This window comes from Paramormyrops kingsleyae, chromosome 17 (genome assembly GCF_048594095.1).
Source record: "Paramormyrops kingsleyae isolate MSU_618 chromosome 17, PKINGS_0.4, whole genome shotgun sequence".
Taxonomy (NCBI): Eukaryota; Metazoa; Chordata; class Actinopteri; order Osteoglossiformes; family Mormyridae; genus Paramormyrops; species Paramormyrops kingsleyae.
Genome location: NC_132813.1, coordinates 16054118 through 16076613, shown reverse-complemented (window position 1 = coordinate 16076613; position 22496 = coordinate 16054118). Strand labels below are relative to the sequence as shown.

The 22496-nt window shown below is 45.6% G+C and overlaps 3 protein-coding genes across 5 annotated transcripts; all 3 read left to right on the top strand.

Annotated features, from left to right (window-relative positions):
• Positions 1-232: 232 nt before the first annotated feature.
• Positions 233-8264, top strand: aldoca (aldolase C, fructose-bisphosphate, a). The gene is made up of 9 exons (XM_023818172.2): positions 233-321; positions 4874-5007; positions 5141-5352; positions 5626-5680; positions 5832-5992; positions 6130-6213; positions 6412-6586; positions 7085-7284; positions 7371-8264. The coding sequence occupies exons 2-9, from the start codon at positions 4896-4898 to the stop codon at positions 7464-7466; spliced, it is 1095 nt and encodes a 364-aa protein (XP_023673940.1). The 5' UTR covers positions 233-321; positions 4874-4895; the 3' UTR covers positions 7467-8264.
• A 3357-nt stretch (positions 8265-11621) lies between these two features.
• Positions 11622-13855, top strand: srsf1a (serine and arginine rich splicing factor 1a). Its single transcript, XM_023818163.2, has 4 exons — positions 11622-12019; positions 12487-12665; positions 12831-13003; positions 13209-13855. The coding sequence occupies exons 1-4, from the start codon at positions 11829-11831 to the stop codon at positions 13401-13403; spliced, it is 738 nt and encodes a 245-aa protein (XP_023673931.1). The 5' UTR covers positions 11622-11828; the 3' UTR covers positions 13404-13855.
• A 2460-nt stretch (positions 13856-16315) lies between these two features.
• Positions 16316-21904, top strand: dynll2a (dynein, light chain, LC8-type 2a). 3 transcript variants are annotated; one of them, XM_072701390.1, is made up of 3 exons: positions 16316-16537; positions 18517-18656; positions 19114-21904. In XM_072701390.1, the coding sequence occupies exons 2-3, from the start codon at positions 18525-18527 to the stop codon at positions 19249-19251; spliced, it is 270 nt and encodes an 89-aa protein (XP_072557491.1). In that variant the 5' UTR covers positions 16316-16537; positions 18517-18524; the 3' UTR covers positions 19252-21904. The 3 variants fall into 3 exon arrangements, with proteins under 3 accessions (XP_072557491.1, XP_072557492.1, XP_072557490.1); XM_072701391.1 differs by having other exon boundaries at positions 16317-16451; XM_072701389.1 differs by having other exon boundaries at positions 16323-16508.
• Positions 21905-22496: the final 592 nt, after the last annotated feature.

The window sequence follows — 22496 nt, the reverse complement described above, 5'->3', positions numbered from 1 at the left end:
ATTATACGTAATTTTATTACTATAGGTGTGTGAAATCTCAGTTGTCAAGACGGCGCGAGTTCACTACTTGCTATGATACACTAAAATGCAAACTTTTGATTTTGCTGTACTTTATGAAAGTGTGACACCTCCAAGAATCGACGAGCTGAAGAGCTACATTCTCATGAATATTAATGAGCAACCTAATGAGGCCGTGACGCGGGGCCCCACCCCGGAGGAGATGGCTTTTTCACGGAGTTGTCACGTCGTTCTGCTCCATTCAGGGAGCTTTAAGAAAGAAGAGAATCATCTACTATAGCAGCACACCGGACTACTTTCCAGGTAGGCAGTTCTGCCTCATTGCCGCTGTATTTGCTGGGTTCTCAGGTATTTAGTGACCGTGTCGTCTTTTCAGCTCCAGGGGAAAACAAATCTGACTTAGGCTAGATGAGTTGTCTAATTAATTCTGCTAGTCGCTAGCGGTATATCTTAGTTGATGAAATATATCGCTAATCTTACATAAATATGTAAGTTGTGGCCAATTGTGTCTACAACGTGCTCCATGTTTTGAGACCGTTGTTATCGAACTTTGTTAGGCTGTCAGTATAATAAATTATTTGGATCGTATCAGAACATTTTAACTAGCATTAAACAATGATTCAATTAATATAGCTTAACCCCAATATGCAAGAAGTTTGGTATTAGTTTAAATAAATCATGAAGTTAAGCTCGCCTTGCGAACGGGAAGTTTAATAGGTATGACAGTTTATATTTAGTGGAATAACTCTCTTCAGTCAGAAGTTAAGTCTGTCGGTATATTTAACCAGTCATTCGTCTGGCTGATAGTGTTGCCCTTTTTGACTGTTTTGGCTATAGATCATAGCTCCCTTCATTACTCACATTCGAGGGGGTTCCCATGTAGCGGTACCCGGCGGTACCCGGTAGAGTGGAAGATGGCCAGTTACCAAGTAATTGGAAATTAAATTTATGGAGAGGTTATGGATTAAATACTTTCCAGACGCATTTAACTGAATGCTGCTGCTGCTGTACATTTAGAAAATGTAACATGCTTTATGTTTGTTAGTGAATTTATTTGTGTAATGTTATTAATTAATTTACTGATAGATGTTATAAGGAATTGAGAATAATATTAAGGAAGCCTATACGTGGCAATGCTATCGCTGAAGAATGATGCTTGACTTTCCAGGGAAATGCGCATCTTAAATATGGGTTATTATTAGCGTCGGTGGCTCTTGCGCTGGTTGCGCGTGACGTGGATACGGTACCCAGGCAAGAATCGCACGTGCTCGGCATCACGTGCCACGCTGATTTTTAATAGTTTTTAATCATGACTCAATGGGCGGGTGTGTATTCCCCTATCAACAGTATTTTTGAACATCAATTTTATACAATTTCTAAATAAGTCGGTGTCGAAGTGATGCCCCGCAAAGTGGAAAATATTATAGTCTATATAAACGTGGCATTGCGCAATAGAGTTGAAGAAAACTTTGGGTGTCTCATTCTGTATTCATTGTCAGAGTAAAGCAAAGTTACATAGATTCTATCTATTCATCTGAATGACCCTAAAATGAATTTCACTCAGACCCTCTTGAAGTAGCACAACCCAGACCGGTCAAGAAAGATAAGTTTCTTTGCGTTTTAACTTATGTTGTTCCTATAGTTCAGATAAGAAGAAGGCTTAATTAAGTTACAATTTTTAACTAAAACTGTAAAAGTAAAATGAAAATCTTCGATACGGTGGTAATTTGGCTTGTGTTACCCGTTGAGCTGCGGATTCATCGCAGTGCCTCATCTATCCTGCACAGCCTGCAGTGTTCGCGCGGACGGATGCGCCGTGTAGCGCCACTTGCTGCATGTTCAAAAGAGAATTTTGGTAATTTCTGCTTACCTGTTAATCGTTATTGGACATTATAACTGCTCACAGCCAGCAGACCGCGACTTCTGCGCTAGAGTTGTGACGTTCGCGAACGAACCGATTCTTTTGAACGGCTCATAAACATGAACGATGGGAGCCGAGTCGCGGCTGGAGGGGAGCCGTTCTTTCTGTCGTTCTTTTTTTCCTATGCGTGTTTCACACAGATGCACACAAATTAGCTCCTCCGCGAGACAGAACAGTTATAGGGGGAGGGGCGCACCCAGCGCAGGGGTGCTACTGCCTAACAGCATGATGATAGTTGTGCACGCATCCTTCACTTCCACATTGTGTGGAAGTGTTTGTAGTAAAAGATGTTTTGCACAGAAATTCATTGCAGCCGGCTTTGTTTTTGATGTTTATTTGTGAGTAGGTATTGTATGAATAACATAAGTCAACGTAGCTTTACACATACACACACTTTGTACTAAAGGTAAATCCAAAATAGTGATGTCACTGTCTAAGCAGAGGGATGTTGTGCAACCATATGGAATATAGTACACACATGACAAATGAGGTAATAATCAATATTTCAGAATAATTCAAACTCAGATATTGGTGTGTGATATCTGAGTTTTAATTATTTGACTACAAATCTCACCTCATCATTCCTCCCAGTGATTATTTCCAGGATAAACTGAGATGCCCCCAAGCTGGCTTCTTAAAACTGACTAAATATTTAAAAAGAGCCAAAAGAGCCGTTCTTTCTTTTGAACGGCTCTTTGAAAGGAACGGATCGCCAAGATCCGGATCCCCTCAAAGAGCCATAAATCCCATCACTATTCTGCGCCCTAAATAGCGCGCCTGCACTTTGCCTGGCATTACGGTCCGCTGGCACGGCAGCCCCGCCGGCGAGCTCCGTGCCAGTTAGCAGCGGGACGTGTGGCATTCTCCGATGGCGTAGAGACGTCACTCTAGGAATGCTTAACCGCCCCCCCCTCCAGACAAAGTGAAACTGACATACTAGGTCGACATCCTGCCAGATGATGTCACCTAATTGGCTGACTGGCACTAGGTGCAGGACCCAGAATGGTGCCGTTAGTCCATACCATACAGGAGCTTCTTAAAAGTGACTGTTTTGTTCATTCAAAAACGGGAGTCTCCGGGACCTTACACTGGCATATATGTACAGTAATAATATATGTCTTAATTTATTATTGGAACCCCTGTAAATGATACACATCGAGAATGCCTGAGAGAAACAGGGGGAATATCTGCAGGGCGCCCTGCCTTCTGACTGTGCTGGCGTTTTAGCTTGGTGTACACGTTGGTTTCCATGTCGGTGACCAGACTGGGCCTGTACCCGGAGGACACAGCGGACAGACTCTTTAAACTTGCTTTGTTTGTCCAGCAGGGGGAGCAGTTTCGATGACAATGGAGCAGGCAGAAGGCGCACTTAAAGTGTTCCAAAATACACACAATATAGTTTGTGTTGTCCCGGTGCTTTTCTTCCCACCAAACTTAACTGCAATACAGTGGATTTTGCCCAAGAACCAGGGCAATGTGTGTGTACTGTGACTCTATTAATTGGCAACTTGGGCAAACAATGACCGCTCCACCTTAAGAGCCAGCCTTTCCTGTGCGGAATACTGGGGATGCATTGTCCCATGTGCAGGGGCAGTGACGCACGTGTCCATTCAGATCTTCGGCTGTTCTGCCCGCCAGTCTGGACGGCTGTTTTTCAATGGAAAATTCCAGCCTGGCCTCAGGCAGTGATGCGGGAAAAGCCAGGCTCCATTCAGCCTGCACGTGTGTGTGGGAAACAGCTGCCCGAGTTCACGCTATCAGCCAGACACTAATCACTGGGTATTCAAACATGAAGGGTCTTTTGTATCCCCCTGCAGTTTTCTGTTTGCTTGTCATGTGATTCCATGTTTGTAAACGTCAAATCAAGCCTGGAAACCTGAATGTGAGATGAATACGGTCAGAGACACTGGACTTTTCTGAAATTTAGTGCAGTGTTAAATCCCTGATAATGCATAGGTCGGCAGTTTTCCCCGAATGCCCCATCATCATATTGGTTAGTGCCCCTGTCCATCATGTTCTGCCCTGAGTGATTGGCCCTGCCCCTACAACCTCTGAGGCCCTGAGTCCCCTGTTTCCGGGCCAACCACCACCTATCCTGAAGCAAAGGGCTCTTTATTGAGCCCTTGCAGTGTGGGAAAGCAGGACGTGAGAGCTGCATGGAATGAGCTGCTGAGGAGAGAATTAGCATGCGGGACTAACGCAAAATCAGGAGTGTGGAGCGAGGTGGAACCAGAGCCAAAGACGTGCAATGAAGTTACTCTGGCACACTGGGACGCGTCATCACCCGTCGTCCGTCGTTGCACGTGTGTGCATGCATGTGTGCAGCGTGTGTGCATGCATGTGTGCAGCGTGTGTGCATGCATATGAACTCACATCCCTTGCTTTGCAGTAGTTATACTCGCTCCAGCAAGAGCCTGGGAGGTGTTTGGCAAGGTCAGCACATTTATCCACTTCCCCTTTAATCCCACCTGACAGTGTTCAGACAGGGGTGCTTACATAAGATCCTTTATTCCTGATCCTTGTGGAAATGGGGGTCATCAGTCGTGTCCCAATCGCTGTCTTAGCCATTACTCAACACTGTTTTTGCAGCTCTTTGCTCAAGAATGACACATATGTGCACACCAAGTTAGGCATTCAAAAAAATTACATTTATTTATTCAACAGACGCTTTCGTCCAAAGTAGCATAGAAGTGAGGAAAACTACCAGGCTGGAGAGTCAAACTCACAACCTTCTGGACAGCAGCACCTACTGAGCTAAACACTGCACTGCATAGAGCTCTGAGGCATGGAGGGGTGCTTACAGAGCCCTCATCTCACCCCCTCAGTGGAACACCTTTTGTGGAAGTCCTAGAAATGGGTAGTCTTCCTAATCAGTGCACTCCCCACCTATCTCGCCAGCAGGCCTTGTCACTTACTGTACATGTTCTGTCACAGGTCCCATCAGACAGCTGACAAGATGCCACACCAGTACCCCACACTCTCCATCGAGCAAAAGAAGGAGCTGCAGGACATCGCCCACCGCATCGTGTCGCCTGGCAAGGGCATCCTGGCTGCTGATGAGTCTGTGGGTCAGTAGCGAGCACTGGGGACACAGAGCTTACTGGCTACAGCTTAAGATCTAAGCAGCATCTTAGCTGTAAGGAATAGCCCAGGCGGAGCAGCTCCTCAGTTCTGGGTGCTCGTGCACACGTTCTCTTACAGGCAGCATGGCAAAGCGGCTCACTCAGATTGGTGTGGAGAACACGGAGGAGAACCGGCGGCAGTACCGGCAGGTCCTGTTCAGCGCCGACTCGCGGATCAATAGCTGCATCGGTGGCGTGATCTTTTTCCATGAAACGCTGTACCAACACGCCGATGATGGGACGCCCTTCGTCCAGATGATCAAGGACAAAGGCATCCTGGTGGGGATCAAGGTATGTCCAGGCTTCTCCAGCCTCTGCAAGGGCTGTAGCTGTGGCTTAGGCTGAGATGGGATCATGTGACCATAGGGTCACAGGATTGAGTCCCAGAAAGAGAATCCTGCACTGTTGCTGAGTGACCGGTCTGGGTTGTGCTACTTCAAGAGGGTCTGAGTGAAATTCATTTTAGGGTCATTCAGATGAATAGATAGAATCTATGTAACTTTGCTTTACTCTGACAATGAATACAGAATGAGACACCCAAAGCTTTATTTCTGATTTCTTCAGGTGGACAAAGGTGTTGTGCCACTGGCTGGGACAAACGGAGAGACCACAACTCAGGGTGAGCGTTTCAGTCCCAGTGTTGGGTTACACTGCTGTATGTTCACCTCACATTCCCATAATCCTTTGTGGCTGTTTACTGCTCTGATTGGACCTGCTTTTAGGGTGAGATGACACCTTCTGTCTTTCTGTTGGCCGTGTTTACTTCTAAGGCTTGGATGGGTTGTCTGAGCGCTGTGCCCAGTACAAGAAGGACGGGGCCGACTTCGCTAAGTGGCGCTGCGTGCTGAAGATCAGCACGACCACGCCCTCCCAGCTGGCCATGACAGAGAATGCCAACGTCCTGGCCCGCTATGCCAGTATCTGCCAGCAGGTGCCGCTCCACCTCACCATTCCTGCACTCTGAAGGGTTTCCCCTTCAGATGTGCTCTGTCATCACCTCCGGCATTCGGTCCACTGCACACCCCAGGTGTGAAATCTGACAGCTTGTCGGTGTGTCCTGGCTTGCAGCACGGCATCGTACCCATTGTTGAGCCCGAGATTCTGCCTGATGGAGACCATGACTTGAAACGCAGCCAGTATGTCACTGAAAAGGTGAGTGCAGGTCCTTTGCGTGATGTTTGGGTCTGGGAAATATTGTACCTCAGAGGTGACTTTCCTAAGTCCCTGAAAGCCATAGAGTGTCACCTGACGCTTTGAAGTGGTTCTAAAGCATGCAGGACACACAGGTGTGCATGTCCACCACTCCTGCAGCTCCTGCAGCTCTGTGTTTGTCCGTCCTACCGAACCCAGGTCCTCACCGCTATGTACAAGGCCCTCTCGGACCACCATGTCTACCTGGAAGGCACCCTGCTAAAGCCCAACATGGTGACCCCAGGCCACGGCTGCTCCGCCAAGTACAGTGCTGTGGAGATTGCCATGGCAACTGTCACTGCACTGCGCCGCACTGTGCCCCCTGCTGTCGCAGGTATGCCACCGCACCTCCACCACTCCTGCACTGATAGGTTGGAGCCATTAACGCAGAAGCATCTTTACTTTTAAAAGTGATGTGGAGCCATTTCGTCGGTCTCATTTGGATATTTAATGCCTGGCAGTAAAATAAACATTTTGAGGTTACTAGTGTAGAACTAAGAACTGTGAGGATTCTTACAAACACCAGCAAGCCTTTGTAGGGATCTACTGGTCCCAAGCCGCTTACCATTTACATTCTTTAAAGACATGTCATGGTTTGTTAGTTGTGAGTGAGGTTTTGATGATTGTAAAGTTTTTTTCCTAGTAAATGTCCTATGTTCTCTTTTAACAGGAAAGTGTTATACAGCTGGAAAAGAGATCTTGAGAGGATATTTTTGTTTTGCTCTGTGCACACCAGTATAGATATGCTCATTTTATATAGTTATGTACGTACCTGGGACTTGCATTTTGAGGCCGTTAAGGCGGAGTTCATCTGTTTGTCTTACTGCCTCAGGAATCACCTTCCTCTCTGGGGGTCAGAGTGAAGAGGAGGCCTCCATCAACCTCAACGCCATCAACAACTGCCCACTGCCCAAGCCCTGGGCTCTCACCTTCTCCTACGGCCGCGCCTTGCAGGCTTCTGCCCTCAGCACCTGGCGCGGGCAGAAGGAGAACGCCAGCGCCGCCACCGAGGAGTTTATCAAGCGGGCGGAGGTGGGTGTGTGCCCCCCCCCGCGCGCCATGTGTCACTCGATATGAATCGGGAATTGATGTGACCAGACTGCCTTGTGTCCCTGCAGGTCAATGGACTCGCGGCACAGGGGAAGTACAGCGGCAGCGGCGACAGCGGGGGGGCTGCTTGCAGGTCCCTCTATGTGGCCAATCATGCGTACTGAGCTCCCAGCCACGCCCAGATTCCAGCTTTCTCCGACCAATAGGATCTTTCACTGCTGAAACCATAGCAACACCCAATCACAGGCTTATGCTGGCTTCAGTTTGGACTTATAATATAATATAATATAATATAATATAATATAACTGGATGGTGATGTTCAAAGAAGATTCACTAAAAAGGTTTTGATTGGAGGAGGTACGTGATATTTATCCCCGGCTGTGAGTCATCGATGTCGCTTACCCAATAAGCTTGTCTTGTCGATGGATTTTAAATGGTTGGCCTAAGTCTAGGTTTGTGAAGTCCCATGACTGTCCTACACCCGGTGAGAGCTGGAAGGCATGCCTCTCCTATGCCAGTATTTCAATAGCTGGAGGACGCAAAGTTCTGTAGACGTGTGTCAGCGTGTGGGATCCATGACTGCAGATCGGGTGGGCTTATGTGATTCCGACATGGGAACCGCCATCTTTAATTATCAAAAAGTAACACATATGAGAAGTTCTGTAAGTCGTGACTCCATTACACATGAATTGCATTATACATACGTACTGTGAATTGGTGGTAAACGCCCGTGCGGTGTTTTCGTGCCGCCCCCCCCGCCCCCATTTCTCACAGCTTCCTGGCGTGGGGACGGTAAACTCCTCTCTGGTTCCGGTGAAGCTGATACCAGAGCTGGGCTGGGCAGAGATAGTGACTCCTGTGAGGAGAAACCTCTTCATTTCGTGGCTGTAGTGTTGTTCTCTATGCACATTATGTACCTAATATTGCAGAGAAGCGTATTAAAAAAGCACATAGAATGAAACTATTGTGGGCCATCTTTTGTGATTGAACTGCAATGGATTCGTTTTTTACTGTTTCATAGTCCAGCTTGTGACCAGCACTCAGTATGAAAACATTTTGTTTCACATTTTAAGAGCAGCTGAATTTTCCAATAGCGATGAAAATAGAAAATGAGCAGAGAGGGTCAAAAACATGGAGATGGCGAAGCTCTCAAACCTGTCACCACTGACCTCTTTGAGGAAACCCGTGTCACTGACTAGTGGGTGGAAAAAAATCCACTGACTCTCAAGAGTTTGGCCCAGCTAACCAATCTGTATCCATGGGAACAGGAATGAAGAATTTGAGAGCGACATTTTGGACGCGTTAGGAAGATGGATTGAATCTGGTTAAAACTGACAGCATATTACATAAGGACGTGTTACACCCATGCTCTGCGGGAAAAAAATTGTAAGAAAACATGAGAAAAGACAGACTACCCAAATTTGTGTCGGGCCCTTGTTTTCAATGCCTGCCTTGCACCTGTTGTTTCCAAGCACCCATGACCCTGTGCAGGAAGGGCGGTGTAGAGGAGGAGTGATTGAATGCCGGAGTTGGGTTCTGTTCAGGCACCCAAGCAGCCCACGGGAGCTGTGAATGAATTAGGCTGGCTGAGGCATTCAAACGTGACATTCCATTTTTATTTTGAATTAGCATTGTGCTCACATTACTGTGCTCTCTCCAGCTTGTTGAAACAAACTAATGAAATGATCCTTTATTTGCCATTAGCACAACGTTTTGCATTTTCCATCTTGCTCTCCTTTGAGACATACACACTCACACACATATATATACACACCGTCAGTCCTGATACAATGCGTAATAACACACCGCGAATCTGTTCTAATGACACTGATATATTAGTACCCAAGTCGAATACAAAGCGGAATCGCATTTACAGTCACAGAGATAAACACTATGCAAACAGCAACATGGTCTTAGCGAGAAACACTGCTTGCACTATGCAACTTATATAGTTGTGAGAGAAGTTTGGGGTTTTGCTATTTATCCCGGGCCCCTTAAACACTCCTGGGGGGTGGGTTAAGGACCTTGCAACAGCTGATTTAGGATCAGGCCAGCACTTTAACGTTCATTAATTCTGTATCTATGATGTCTCCTTGCTTTTCCCAACATAGTGGATGCCACATTTAGTGCATGCCAGAAGACAACAGTCAACATACAAGAGATGCATGTGATAAAGTTTTCAAAATGATTATTCTGTACTCGTTTTTGGTTGCAAAGCTGGTGAATGTGTTGACCTTTTCTCATGGATGCCCTCTTACGTACCATGATTTGGACATCGCCAAGCCCAGTGCAGATGTTGAAACATATCAGTGCAGTGCTGAGAAACCAACTATAGGGCATAACATTATTAAACTGGGTAGAATAATAGTTTGAAAGACTAATTCTATTTGTGTTTGCTGAGGAGCATGGTGTAGATTCCATTCCATTAAAAAATTATCTATGGGTCCAAAAAAGTGACTTGGTGACTATCACATTCCAAATTGAATTCAATTGAATCGATACAATTTCTGAGATACTTTGAAAAGGCTTGGAGACCCCGCACCCATTAATACTATTCCAAATCAGGAATATGTCGTCGATGTATCTTTTCCAAAGCACAATTAATTATGCAAATGGGTTATTATTGTACACAAATTAGTGTTCAAACCAACCCATGAAAAGATTTGTATAGTCAAATGGTGAAGCATACACCCATAGCAATGTCATGTATCTGGAGGAAAAAATCTGTACCATAAAATAAATGTATTTAATTCATTTTCAGACATATAAACCAAACAGTGAGTTGGAGGAATGTTCTCTGACCTAGTATTAACGAAAAACTTTAAAGCACCAAACCCGGATGGGTGCTGCTTTGGCACTGAAGGAAGTCCAACATGCAGCGCTGTCCCTCCCTACACGCAGAACAAGCGCTGTGCGTAGGGCTCCACGATCCATGGGGAGCCCCATTTTCCGCAAGGGGAATGCGCATCGCTGCTGTGAGGCGCGCGTAGAGCACCAAGTCAGCCCAAGGCAGGAGAGAAAAAAAAAGATGAGTAATCGTTGCTGCAATGATTGACAGCACGCAGCATCTGACCAATCAGCGGTCAAATGCGCAGACAGGCAGTTGGATCCATGCAGGTGAAATAAAAATAAAATAAAATTCTGCTTAGGGACCCAATTTGGCCAGGGGTGGCCTTGCCAACATGGACTGAAATGTTTGCATTTTCAGGATTGGTCAGCTGGCTAAGTCTGCGCACACATTTACATGCATGTATCAGTTTAATCACCTTGTAAATAGTCTGCAAACTACCCTGATGCTTTTGATGTAGGTTTATAGTGGAGTAACATGGATTTGCCGTAAGATCTCTTGCGTGAGCGTGAGAGTCACAAAGCATGAGTGTCACGGCAGATGCGTGACAGTTGGCAATGCTGCACTATTCACTTTCTTTCATTGTCTGTACAGCTCTGCAATGTAACAGATAATAATATTTAAAATCCAGACTCTAGTCTGAATTCTTTTTTTGTTCTGTGTGGGAGTCCTTCATTGATGCTAACACCCACTAAGCCACACACTCACTTAGCTTTCTGTTTTTTACTTTCTCGTATTACAGTCCTCCATCTTGTTTCAGGAACACCACTCTTTTCCACTGATATGTTAAACTGTTCAATTTAATCCATGCACCTTTCAGTTGCTTTTCCTGGACAGGGTGCTGGAGGGGAGGGTGTCTATCCAGGACAGGACAGGACAGGCTGTCGGAGGAAAACAAGGATGTTTTATTTTTAATAAAATGTTTTATATTTTGCATTCACCTAACGTGGTCAACAATTTTTAATTCAGTATTCGATTAATACATTTTCAGTTTTCTAGTGTTTCTTAGATGAAAGGGTCGTTTATTTTCTGTTATATTAACATCACAAAAATAAGAATGTTAATAATACTATGCATAATTATTTTTACTTGGTGCATCTCCATAGACTACAACTGTTCCATAATAAATCGAATAACAGAAATTGAACAAGCGAAACGATGCATGAAATGAGTGCGGTTAGCTGGAAGGCATCTCGAGCCCAAGTTTATCTACGCGGGAACACGCTGGGCCAATCACAGAACAATGCGCTCGCCGATCGCGGAATAAAACAGGTCAATGAGGTGTTGCTGTACTTCTGAATTTTATAGGTTGCATTATTTAAACAAAGGTTTGTGTTTGATTCTTATTTATCCGTATTGTGTGTATATATGCGTATAGATATAAAACTAAGTGTTTGGGTTGTAGCTGTATTTCGCGGATATGGGAGGACTATTTCTTTTGTCGGACGCGTTCCTTTTCTAAGGTGTCCCTCCGCCCCACGCACAGTACGGTTCAAAAACAGGACATCGGCGCCATTTTGTTGTAGCTACAGATAACGCGGTAGAATCGGTAGTTGAAAGGATTTGCAATTTAGTTGGTTGTAACTTTATGGTCGACGTGTTGGTTGGTCTTGGGGATTGTTGGAAAACGTTCACAGTTTCGCATCTGGCGCTTTTCCGAAAATCAATACGTAAAAAATGTCCGCCGGTGTGATTCGAGGCCCTGCTGGGAACAACGACTGCCGAATATACGTGGGGAACCTGCCGCCGGACATCCGCACCAAGGACGTCGAGGACGTGTTTTACAAGTACGGCGCCATTCGGGACATCGACTTGAAAAATCGCCGAGGAGGGCCCCCGTTCGCCTTCGTGGAGTTTGAAGACCCCAGGTAGCCGGCCACCTGCGCAGAACTCCGTAACCAGCCAGCCAGGCCTAGTCGTTCAAGATGGAAGAACAAGTGAAAGTTTCGCTCAGATGTATCTGGATGCACGACGCAGCCGCCGCACCTCTGCACCTTGTAGCTATTTAAAATACCTATTTGCTGCATTATTGCGCTAATAGACGTATTCGCCGCTTGTTTTAAAGTTACTTTGCTCTTCGTATTGGCTTTATTTAGCGATGGCATTCATCGCCATGGTTACAAGTAGTATTCGGGACGGCAGTGTGATTCATTCTGATGGTTATAAAGTCATATGTTTATAGATTAATGTCCGTGTTTTCTTGTGGTAGTCCAAACGCCAATATTAAAGACTTTGAGTAGCATTGGTCTGTAGTGCGGCTGACTGAGTAGGTGGTCCCCGCTGGTTGTTATTGCCCGGGTTTCCCTTAGTGTAATTCGCTCCCTCACGCTTTCAGAGACGCTGAAGATGCCGTGTACGGGAGGGATGGCTATGATTATGACGGCTATCGCTTGCGCGTCGAGTTCCCAAGGAGTGGGAGGGGTACCGGCAGAGGGGGCATCGGAGGCATAGGTGCCCCCCGGGGACGCTACGGACCCCCCTCCAGACGATCCGAGTACAGAGTAATAGTTTCAGGTAAGGAGCTGCATGTTTGTCTAAGTGCTGTCGGCTGTAATTTCCCCGTTGGATGCAGTCTGCACAATTCTGGAAGATCTGCATCAGGGTAGAATGCCGAAGAATGAGGTCTAACGTGCCTTCGCTTGAGGCGGCCACAGTGACTCCTGGCTTCTCTGCCCGCAGGCCTCCCACCGAGTGGTAGCTGGCAGGATCTAAAGGATCACATGCGTGAAGCAGGTGATGTATGTTATGCAGACGTTTTCCGCGACGGCACTGGTGTTGTGGAGTTTGTTCGCAAAGAAGACATGACCTACGCCGTCCGAAAGTTGGATAACACTAAGTTCCGGTCACATGAGGTAGGTGTGACGCTGGGCTCGTTGGATATGCGTGCCGTGAGTTTGTGTGTCTGTTTTGAGGTAAGCAGAGAGTTATTGTGGGCAATATGGGCAGTGTACGTGTGTGATCATTTGGGGGAGTGGGGTGCTGAGACAAGGGTTCATGTGTGATGGCAGGTTGATTCACCGGAAGCTTGATTTCTCTCCCCACCTCACCCCACCCCAGGGTGAGACAGCATACGTCCGTGTGAAAGTGGATGGCCCTCGGAGCCCAAGCTACGGGCGGTCACGCTCACGCAGCCGCAGCCGGAGCGGAAGTCGCAGTCGAAGCAACAGCCGCAGCCGGAGCTTCTCGCCGCGCCGTAGCAGAGGCTCTCCCCGCTACTCACCCCGGCACAGCCGCTCGCGCTCACGCACTTAGAGTCCGCCCGCTGCCGGCCATTTTCCATGCGTTGCTGTGTTCGGTGGATCCACATGTTGTAAACAATCTCTTCCCTTTTTTGTTTTAACCCTTCCGTGTTTTATTAAAGTTTGTTACGTGTTCTCCCTGTCCCTGCTCCCATTTGATAGAATAGGGTTTATGGTGCTTATCCCAGCCTTTCCTCCCACCCCAACCCCCCTTCCTGTTTTGTCCTATTTGGTACATTTTTAATTCAGTCCTCCACCCATCCAATTTTTTTCGAAGTGAAAGTTGGTCTTATTACAATTCATGGTGAACTTTGAAGCTGTGATTTCTGTAACTTTGTGGATGGCTACCATGCTTGTTCTGTTTGGGGTGGTGGGAGTTGGATTGCAAAAATGTATTTTATTTTACCCTTTGATGTGTCTTCCTATAGACATCTGACGAAGGATTAAAGAATGCTTTGGAATAAAGGATTGTGAAGCACAGTTCATTCATATTAGGAAAAGCGTAATTGGAGGACGAGGAACAGTCAGATCAATAAAGGAGCCAATGGTATGGCAAGTGCTTCAGTGACCTATTAAATACTTGGCAGTTAATTTTTAAAACAAATTCCTGTATTCGTGTGATTAAGTATATAACTCATGCTTTGCTGTACTTGTACGTTGCCCCAACACCATGTCATTTGTCCCATTGATCAGTACTGCTAAGTATGCATGTTTTTATGTTTTGTTATGATGCTTTGCACCATCAGGCAGGGTTTTAGTTTTAAAAAAACGGGAGCATTTTATTCTAGTGCCTGTAGCATTGATGTAGTGAAACCTGAAAAGGCATCAGTCTTCTTAGAAGCTGAATGTCGTTCATGATTTCCTTAAGCTTGTATGAAAGCTGTGACTGCAGCCTTTCTATTAAGCCTGTATGTTTACTTGATGACTTTGGTCCATTGTGTTTTCAAGTTGCTTGTGTGGTTTGTCACTGCGTTGCCTGGGAGCTGATCATTGTCTGGCGTTTTCAGATAAAACCTATAACCAGCCGTATGATCTCCTCCTGGACGCACGGTGAGAGATGAGTGGCTGTTTTTGGTTTAGTCCTGACTCTAACTCACCTCCTTTCTTTGATTTTGCTGGAATTTTAAAGGTTTGGATTGGAGGAGTGGCTCACTGGATCCCAATCCTTGGAGCCGGATCCTTGGATCAGTTCATAATCAGGATAGGATAGGGATGGATGGAAGCGTGGAGCGGGATCATTTTACCGGGAACCGTAGGAGTGGATTCCCCCCCTCGACAAACCACAAATACGGAGTTGTAAAACAACTTGAAATTGGCCAACTTTAAATTTTATTTTTTATTTTCAAGGAGCTGCAAATGTGACAGGATTTGGCTTTTACTTTTTTGTGTGAGGAGCAAATCGAGGACCAGGAGGCTGGATGAATCTCCTTGGATGGAATACACAATGAGGATCTTGGTAAATCGTGGGGAATCAGGATGGGAGGGATGGGGCTTCATTGCTGATTTAGCCTATAGTTTAATTCTTGGGTTGTTGCTTTTAGTCATGGATAAAATGTGATTTGCCTTTCTGCAGGTTTTTTTTTTTTAATACCCCTCAATAAAATTTTGAAAGTATATACAGTGATTGCTTCGGAGTGATTTGTTTACTTACACAATTTGTCAGTTAAGTGTTTGTTTTGTGGCTGGTGTTTTAGTCAATCCTTATTTATATACCACCGTTTTAACCACAGGGTTTACAAAGTGCTTTACAGACACTTAAAGGAACTATAAAAAGCATACACATAGAATGTTTTATTAGCTTTGGCGTCTCAACAACTTTGAGCTTTTAATATACGTAAGTTGGGCGGTTGTTTCAAAATGTATGGACGCCACAGTCCAGCTGCACTTTGCATGAAAGATTAACGAACTGTTGATTAATCGACTCAAGTTGTAGCCGGTCGGTATTTCCTCATTAAACGCTTGCCAGGCTTCCTTTGGTAGAAGATCAAGCATCTGACCTTTTGTAGGTAATTAATTTCTTTGCTGGCTGTGAAAGCGATAAAGTTGTATGCTAATTGATCGCGGTACAAAGCTGCACTAGTGGATTTGCCAGTTTCACCGTTGTTTTCCCACCTAAGTACAAATGACAAGTAATTGTGAACGGAGCGTGGGACTTGACCAGGCACTATGGTTTCTTGTAGAAAGAATCATTTGACTTTTCAAGGCAAGTGCCAACTTATGATCAGAAAACGTGCCAAAGAAAACATGAAGGTATTTATACCTGAGAAAATCCAGGTGATCAAATAAAAACAAGATGAGGAATACATGGCATTTTATTACTGCAAGCCTGTATCACTGTGTGACAGAAACTACAAATATGTTTCTTGTGAAAGGAAAAGCCATTTCAATATAACGGTATGAAACGACATATAGTAATAATGTTGCGATATTATTCAGTGTTGTCTGATGCAGGCATTACAGTATGCTTGCCCTCTGCCTGTCCAATACTGAAGTAATATTTTCTGGTTGTCACAAAAGAACCGAAGACTTGATTTTGGGGGCTCCTGCGTAAACATCGGGGAATAATGTGATTTCTAGAGACCCCGCCTTTACTCATCCACGGTAATGATGAGTCGCTGACTCGCTAAAGGGTGAATCGGTCAACCGCTTTACAGTGCATTTCCTCGTAGCTTGGGCTACTTACGGAAGATGAGACGGGAGAACGAGCACTGCCCGCCGTCCCGTCCCTGGGAGGTCAGCAAGGTGATCGCCCCTCCCCCTCCAGTTTTGAGGGCGTGGCCCACATCTACACCGACCCGCCCCCTTATCCCGGTGCATTGTGGGACGAAATAAGACGCGGCCAGATGGAAGCTAGTGGAAAACGCTCGGGGCATGCGGGGAGAGTCGGTGCTTCAGCCAATGGAAGGCGCCGCGCCGTGCGGCAGTGCGGTGGGGGGAGGCATGCTGGGGGGCGGGGGGAGTGCTTTAACTGGGCAGACTCCCGCAGATCAGTGACGGTCAGATCAGTGCATTTAACGGGAGTCCGGTAGTCACTTTGTACGAAGGCGGTAAGCAGACGAAGGTGAGCTAGGTGCGGGACTGAGCTGCTGTGGAGCAGGTCGTTAAATATCAGCCGGAGGTGAGCTGGATTGCATTGTGCAGTTACGCGTGCGTAAGGTTTTACTAGTGTATTTTGTTGATCGAAAAGTTGTTTTTCCCCCATCGTTTTGGAGTGACAAAATAACTGGCGTCGCTCTAATAAATGTATTAGTGAGCTGCTGAGAGTACGTGCCCACGTTAAACGCCCCCTTATGCAATGGCGTTTGCCGTTTGTCTTTCTTTTACAAAGACGCCGTTTTGTGAAGTTGCAGTTAAGATCCATAACGTGACACTTTTTACTGACGTTTCAACGGCCGGCTCGTTTGTATGCCACTGGCATGCGCCGTTTTACTCGGATACCTGTTTTATTTGTCTGTAAGTGAATTTAGCCCGTAGAGAGAATGTAATAATCTTGTATTAGGGGGTGGGAGTAATTAAATGTGCGTCTACTCCAGTTGATGGCTGTGATGCAGATAACCTCGGATGTGCCGGTCCCATTATCGCTGACACATGTTTAGTGCGATGCTCGCTTGCAAACGCCAAGGACGCTCTAGGAATAAACACGCTCAGGCTTGCTTACAGGTGGAACTGTGCGTACTAATCGCTGATATGCCTTTGGTTGCATTTGTTTTTTTTAATTTTTATAATAAACGCTATTAGATGGCTAATTGTAAGCACATTGATATTTATTTGAAAGGGAATGCACACCTCCCACCCACCCGAAGCATATGGCAGCTGTGTTAACTTCAGTGACGTGGTAAGGTAGTTAACGCGAAAGTACTTAGGGCACACACCGGAAGTTCAGTTTACTTGCCCGGGTCATGCGTTTAAGCACATGCTTAAATACTAGTAAGACTCATGGTCGGGTGTTCTAAGCGGTCTTATTGGTTAGGCGGTGTAAAAGCCAGGATAGTGGTGCTGTTCTTTAACCCCCCCCCCCCATGGCTTAAATTAAGTCTCTCAAAAAAGCCCTGGACTCTATCCATGCAGTGGTCCTGCGGAGATTTACTAGTGCTGCGGCCCTCGGTGATGTCCAGAGGGCGGTGCTCGGATTTTAAGAAGGAGCAGCCGGTGCAGCATATCCACAGGACAGTGGTGTGCTTTTTTAAGGGGCTCCATAACGATCTCTAATTACTCACTCTTCTATGGGATAGACTGCTGTAAGTAATCATTCAGCACTAGAGTTGCTGGGTGGATCTTTTGAAGCAGATCATGGAGACACAGAATGTCAGGTTTGGGGGCGGGGGGTGTGAGATTTCCCTCCAGCGCCATAGTTACAAACCATCATCATATTAATGGTTTGGCCCAGCTCCGCCATTCTCTGTGACCAAAGACCGCGGTGTTACCTGGTAGCCTGTGTGTGATGGTGATGGTATGCTTCAATACCTGAACAAAACCATTTCAGATGTAATCAAAATGAGGGCCAGTTTGCATGCAACTGCAAAACAAAGGCACTGAATGGTTTTTTAATTTATGGGAAAGGTCGTCATTGGGACTGTCGGTGATGTTACTCAACAGTTACCGTTCACATCTTGGGTTTTTAAATAGGAAGAACCATATGTTGTGTATTTGCGAGTAAAATGGCTGCCAGTGTTAAGCAAACCCGGTTTCTGAATCCCAGTAGAGCAGAATGGCCAAGTCTTCATGCCTAAATGGTGTTTGGGTTGCTATGAGTCTTAGCCCAGTGTTTTCTTAGTAGCTATGAATACATATTGTCATGATTTGGAGAGGTGCTGAAGGAAATATGACTTGGTCTTGGCAACGGTCTTCCAGCCATTTGCACTGAATGCTTATGAAAGATTTTATAAAGGGACCTCAACAGACTGTCAGGTATATTTGCTCCTGCTATATTTGTTTGGAGCTGCTGGGTCTGTGATATGATCGCATGCTTCAGTTAGACAGACTGAGAAATGGAAGGAATTTCAGGCTATTCAAGGAGCTGCGTTTTGTTGGCTCAAGATGGACTCTGGGTACCGGGGGGCATGATTTGATTTGTCTGTCTGAGCGTAACTTGACTGAGGCGTCTGCGCGGATTCTCTCTGGTACAGCAGACAAGATGACTGACAGGAAGGCAGTGATCAAGAACGCTGACATGTCTGAGGACATGCAGCAGGATGCTGTGGACTGTGCCACCCAGGCCATGGAGAAGTACAACATTGAGAAGGACATCGCTGCTTACATCAAGAAGGTGAGGCTGAGGCTGGCGCCTCAGAGGCTGATGGACCTAATCCTAGGCCCCCTAGTGGCGGTTAGAGGTGACAGCAAAGATGGATCTGGATGTTTGTCTTCTAGTTGCTGTGGTTTTGGTGTTTCTGAATTCTTATTTGAGGTCTGTGTACTGGTAGATGAAGCTGTCAGATGAGGACTTAATTGTATACAATAGAACTGTAATTACACCCCCCCTCCCCCCCAGAAATGGAGTGAACACGTCTTAGGGATTTTAACTTTCATCAAATGACATTGGCACCTACGAGTTAAATTTATTTATTGGAGTTCAGGCTTGCGTGGTACACTAAACCTGCACAAAGCTGTTGTCCACTCTGTCGTAATGGGCGATTGTCTAAAACATCGTGGGGGTGCTTGTGGTTTGTAAACGTTTAAGTTGATCATACCTCTTGTTGCTGTCTCTTGTTTATATACATCAGGAGTTCGACAAAAAGTACAACCCCACGTGGCACTGCATTGTGGGTAGGAACTTCGGAAGCTACGTCACCCACGAGACCAAGCACTTCATCTACTTCTACCTGGGGCAGGTGGCCATCCTGCTCTTCAAGTCTGGCTGAGTGCCCCCCCCCCCCCCGGACTGTAACGCACCAATGGCTGATGGCTTACTCCCCCCCCCCCCCGCGCACAAAAGACTAACTGTGGGCAGTTGCATGGACTGTATATAAAACTAAATGTGAATGTTGAAGTAAACATCTTATAGTTGGCTGGGAAACACTTTTGTTCATGCTGTAGTATTAACTTTATTGCACTCTTGCTTTCAAGTGGCCTTTTTGAGTAATAAAGAGTCATTCTGTGGTAAATATGGCAGGATTGTAGTACTGTGTCCACTTGCAGTTCAGGGTGGACCGCTGGATCTTTTTAGGGTCACTGTTTAAATGTTCACATGCATTCAAAATGGCTACCTGTGGGGTCCCGTAATCTCATACCCCGAATCCTAACATGATGCTGGACAAACGTCTGGGATGGGAGAGCGACCTGCGATGCTGGGTCTCTGTTTAAATTCCCCATTAGCCCCTAGGGTTACCTTTAGGTAAGGGATGTTAGTATAGTAGCGTGTCAGTCATGTGCAGCTGGGTTCTTATTGTGGGACAAGCTATTAAAATAGATATTAATGGTCTAAAAGTAGTTGAGTTCCATGTGCTGTGCCATGCTTTACTGTTTTGCACATTGAGTGACGGGCAACAACTTAATGTCTGCCTGTTGTGGAATCTAGTTTTTGGGAAATTACATATTAAGGGTAGAATACACTCATTTTAACGTGATGGGTGCTAAACATGAAGATTGCTGTTGCGGTTGGTTCCGCCATTTCTTTTCTGTCCTTATTTGTGCACATCTTTGGGTCCAAGTGATGGCCTTTGTATCCCACTAGGGTTGGTAATGTTTGTCTGTACACTTTGTCTCATTTCTGTTCCAGGATCAGTTGCATTTCACTCATGCTTTTTTTTTTTTTGTGTGTGTATGTGTGACACGGAAGCGTGTAAGAACATGTCATGAGTCTCGTTCATTAAAGATGTCTGGTCACGGTGAAAGATACTGGGTGTTTTTTGGGTAAGATTGATGGGGGGGCCCGCTCGCTAAGCCTAGATGACCTGTCAGACACAGATTTGTGCCAGTACACCTGCACAGGGATCTAACCCGCTGATTTCCCCCCAGGCGTTTATGCAGCCTGTTAGAACATTTTAGGAATGAGTGCCCGATGTTACTCTGTGACACCTGATCCTCCGCTCACGGAGCATTTGATATCCGGTATCAGGTGCGTTAAGTGTCTAATCTGGTCCCAGTACTAAACCACCATGGCATTGAAAGCAAGCCAAAAGCTAATGGTGCATTCAACTATGGTCCCGACGACAGCTGGGTACAACGAGAATAGATGTCGGGCAGACTTGGTGGTTTTGAGACAGCCGGGTGCGGGATTTTCTGTGGAGGTTCAGAATTTTTATGGTATAGAAGATTGTGGAAAAACCGCTAGCAGGATGCCATCCTGGGGCAAGCGTGTGTTTGTTAGGCGGGTGCCAGTCTTCGAGATGGTTTGGGGTTGTCCGACCTTGACGTGAAAGTGCTAGAAGTTTGCATAAAGGTAGGACCTATATTTGGCGGGGGGTTGGTGACAGTTAACGTTTCCGAAGGGGGACGGTGGCCAAACAATCATTTTTTTTTTTGGGAATCCATTACCTCTACTGGGGTTGGTCCTAGGATGATTATATCAAATCATTAATGATTGGTTACATTTGGTGTTTCTGTTACTTGGGCAGATCCATTTGATGAGCACTGCCCACAGGTTGCCACTCCCCCGTGATACTATGATGTGCGTAAGTTTCTCATAAGCGCAAAAAAATCACGCTTTGGTTTGCCAAACTGAAGTGTGTTTTCTGTCATGGAAATATTCCACAAAATTACGCAACTGCCGAGAGGGCTTTATGTGAGCAGCGGTGTTGAATCCTGAATTAACTATTTGCACAATTACAGAGGGTTAGATCATTCAGGTGAGTCTCGCACTATAGGTGATTTTGGAAGGCTGGGTGTTTATTTGTAGTGACAATCAACCATAATGACCATCATTTAAATTAAAATTAACATGTATGCCGTCTCTAATCGGCGTCTCTGAAGACGTGTGGATGGACGTGTGCATGCTATCTATTAATTTCGCGCGCCACATTTTGCGGCTTGTAGATGTTCCGCGGTGGACTGTGCACCGAAACCTCCCGGTCGTAGATCTAGTTGCGTTCCCACTGCGACACCTGGTGGCCATGGATAGCACATAATCCGTGCCTTTAGTTGCAATTTAAATACGGCCACAAGATGCCGCTATAGTCATTTCTAAGGATATTTCTCTTTTTCTGCAGCGAACAAACTTGTGAATCGGTCAATCGGGAAAAAACTAGCTTCTTTGATTTTAATTTGAATTGAATATTCTTTAACGAACAAGAAATCCAATGTGTGTGCAAGACTATCCGCAACAATAATTGTATTATGTTTTGTGTATGCAGTAAGTGTTAACATTCCGTTTCTGTGTTACGGCAAGGTGTCCTTATTTTTCTGTTCGCCACACCAGGTAGAATTTCGCATACATGTGATCACATTTACGACGTGATTTTTTTCTAAAGTTTGAAGTCTATAAATTGCTTAGTGTTCTAACGCCATTTCATTCTGAAAATCTGAGTCTTATCTCTGCATTTTCAAAGTGGAATTAATAAAATATCTCTGCTGACATTCATGTATTTTATTCTTCACGAAACTGGAGGTGCAGTAATACTTGCATTCTTATATAATATCATAAACACACAGAAGGTGTGAGCTAAATCTGGTTGTAAACACAGCAGTTATATGTTGTTCTGTACCAATAAAAGTGTTGTGCAAGCGAATGTTTAGCGAGACAAGCATTTCTAGCTTTCTGTGTGCTGAACACCTGTGGGAGGTGTCAACCGGGGGTTGGTAGTGAACTATGTACACAGTGGGCCACCTGGGTTTGATGCTGTGGTGCCCTTCCCACCTTAGTCTCCCCAACGTTAGGTCCTGGAGCTCCAGTTCCCAGAGTGTGGGGCGATGTGGCGCCAAGTCAGGGTCCTGAACTCACCCCCCACAACTTAACACTCCAAGGTGTGAGGGAGCCGACTGATGCTGAATTCTCTGTCCTGTTATATTGCCTCTTTTTAATTGTTTCATCAAACAAATTGCAAACCAAACGTTTACACCTACGTGTCTAAATGTATAACGTTCACAAGTATCCATTCAACTGTGTTTTTAAGGTGGTGATACAGTTTATGAACAATTTTGCTGGGCAATTGCCAACCAGATGAGACAA

Excerpts from the sequence above, each read along its gene's own strand:
- srsf1a (XM_023818163.2), top strand. The coding sequence starts at position 11,829 with ATGTCCGCCGGTGTGATTCGAGGCCCTGCTGGGAACAACGACTGCCGA. Across the intron at positions 12,666-12,830 it reads GTACAGAGTAATAGTTTCAG|GCCTCCCACCGAGTGGTAGC; the intron begins GTAAGGAGCTGC and ends CTCTGCCCGCAG. Across the intron at positions 13,004-13,208 it reads CTAAGTTCCGGTCACATGAG|GGTGAGACAGCATACGTCCG; the intron begins GTAGGTGTGACG and ends ACCCCACCCCAG.
- aldoca (XM_023818172.2), top strand. The coding sequence starts at position 4,896 with ATGCCACACCAGTACCCCACACTCTCCATCGAGCAAAAGAAGGAGCTG. Across the intron at positions 5,993-6,129 it reads ATGCCAGTATCTGCCAGCAG|CACGGCATCGTACCCATTGT; the intron begins GTGCCGCTCCAC and ends CCTGGCTTGCAG. Across the intron at positions 6,587-7,084 it reads TGTGCCCCCTGCTGTCGCAG|GAATCACCTTCCTCTCTGGG; the intron begins GTATGCCACCGC and ends TTACTGCCTCAG.
- dynll2a (XM_072701390.1), top strand. The coding sequence starts at position 18,525 with ATGACTGACAGGAAGGCAGTGATCAAGAACGCTGACATGTCTGAGGAC. Across the intron at positions 18,657-19,113 it reads TCGCTGCTTACATCAAGAAG|GAGTTCGACAAAAAGTACAA; the intron begins GTGAGGCTGAGG and ends TATATACATCAG.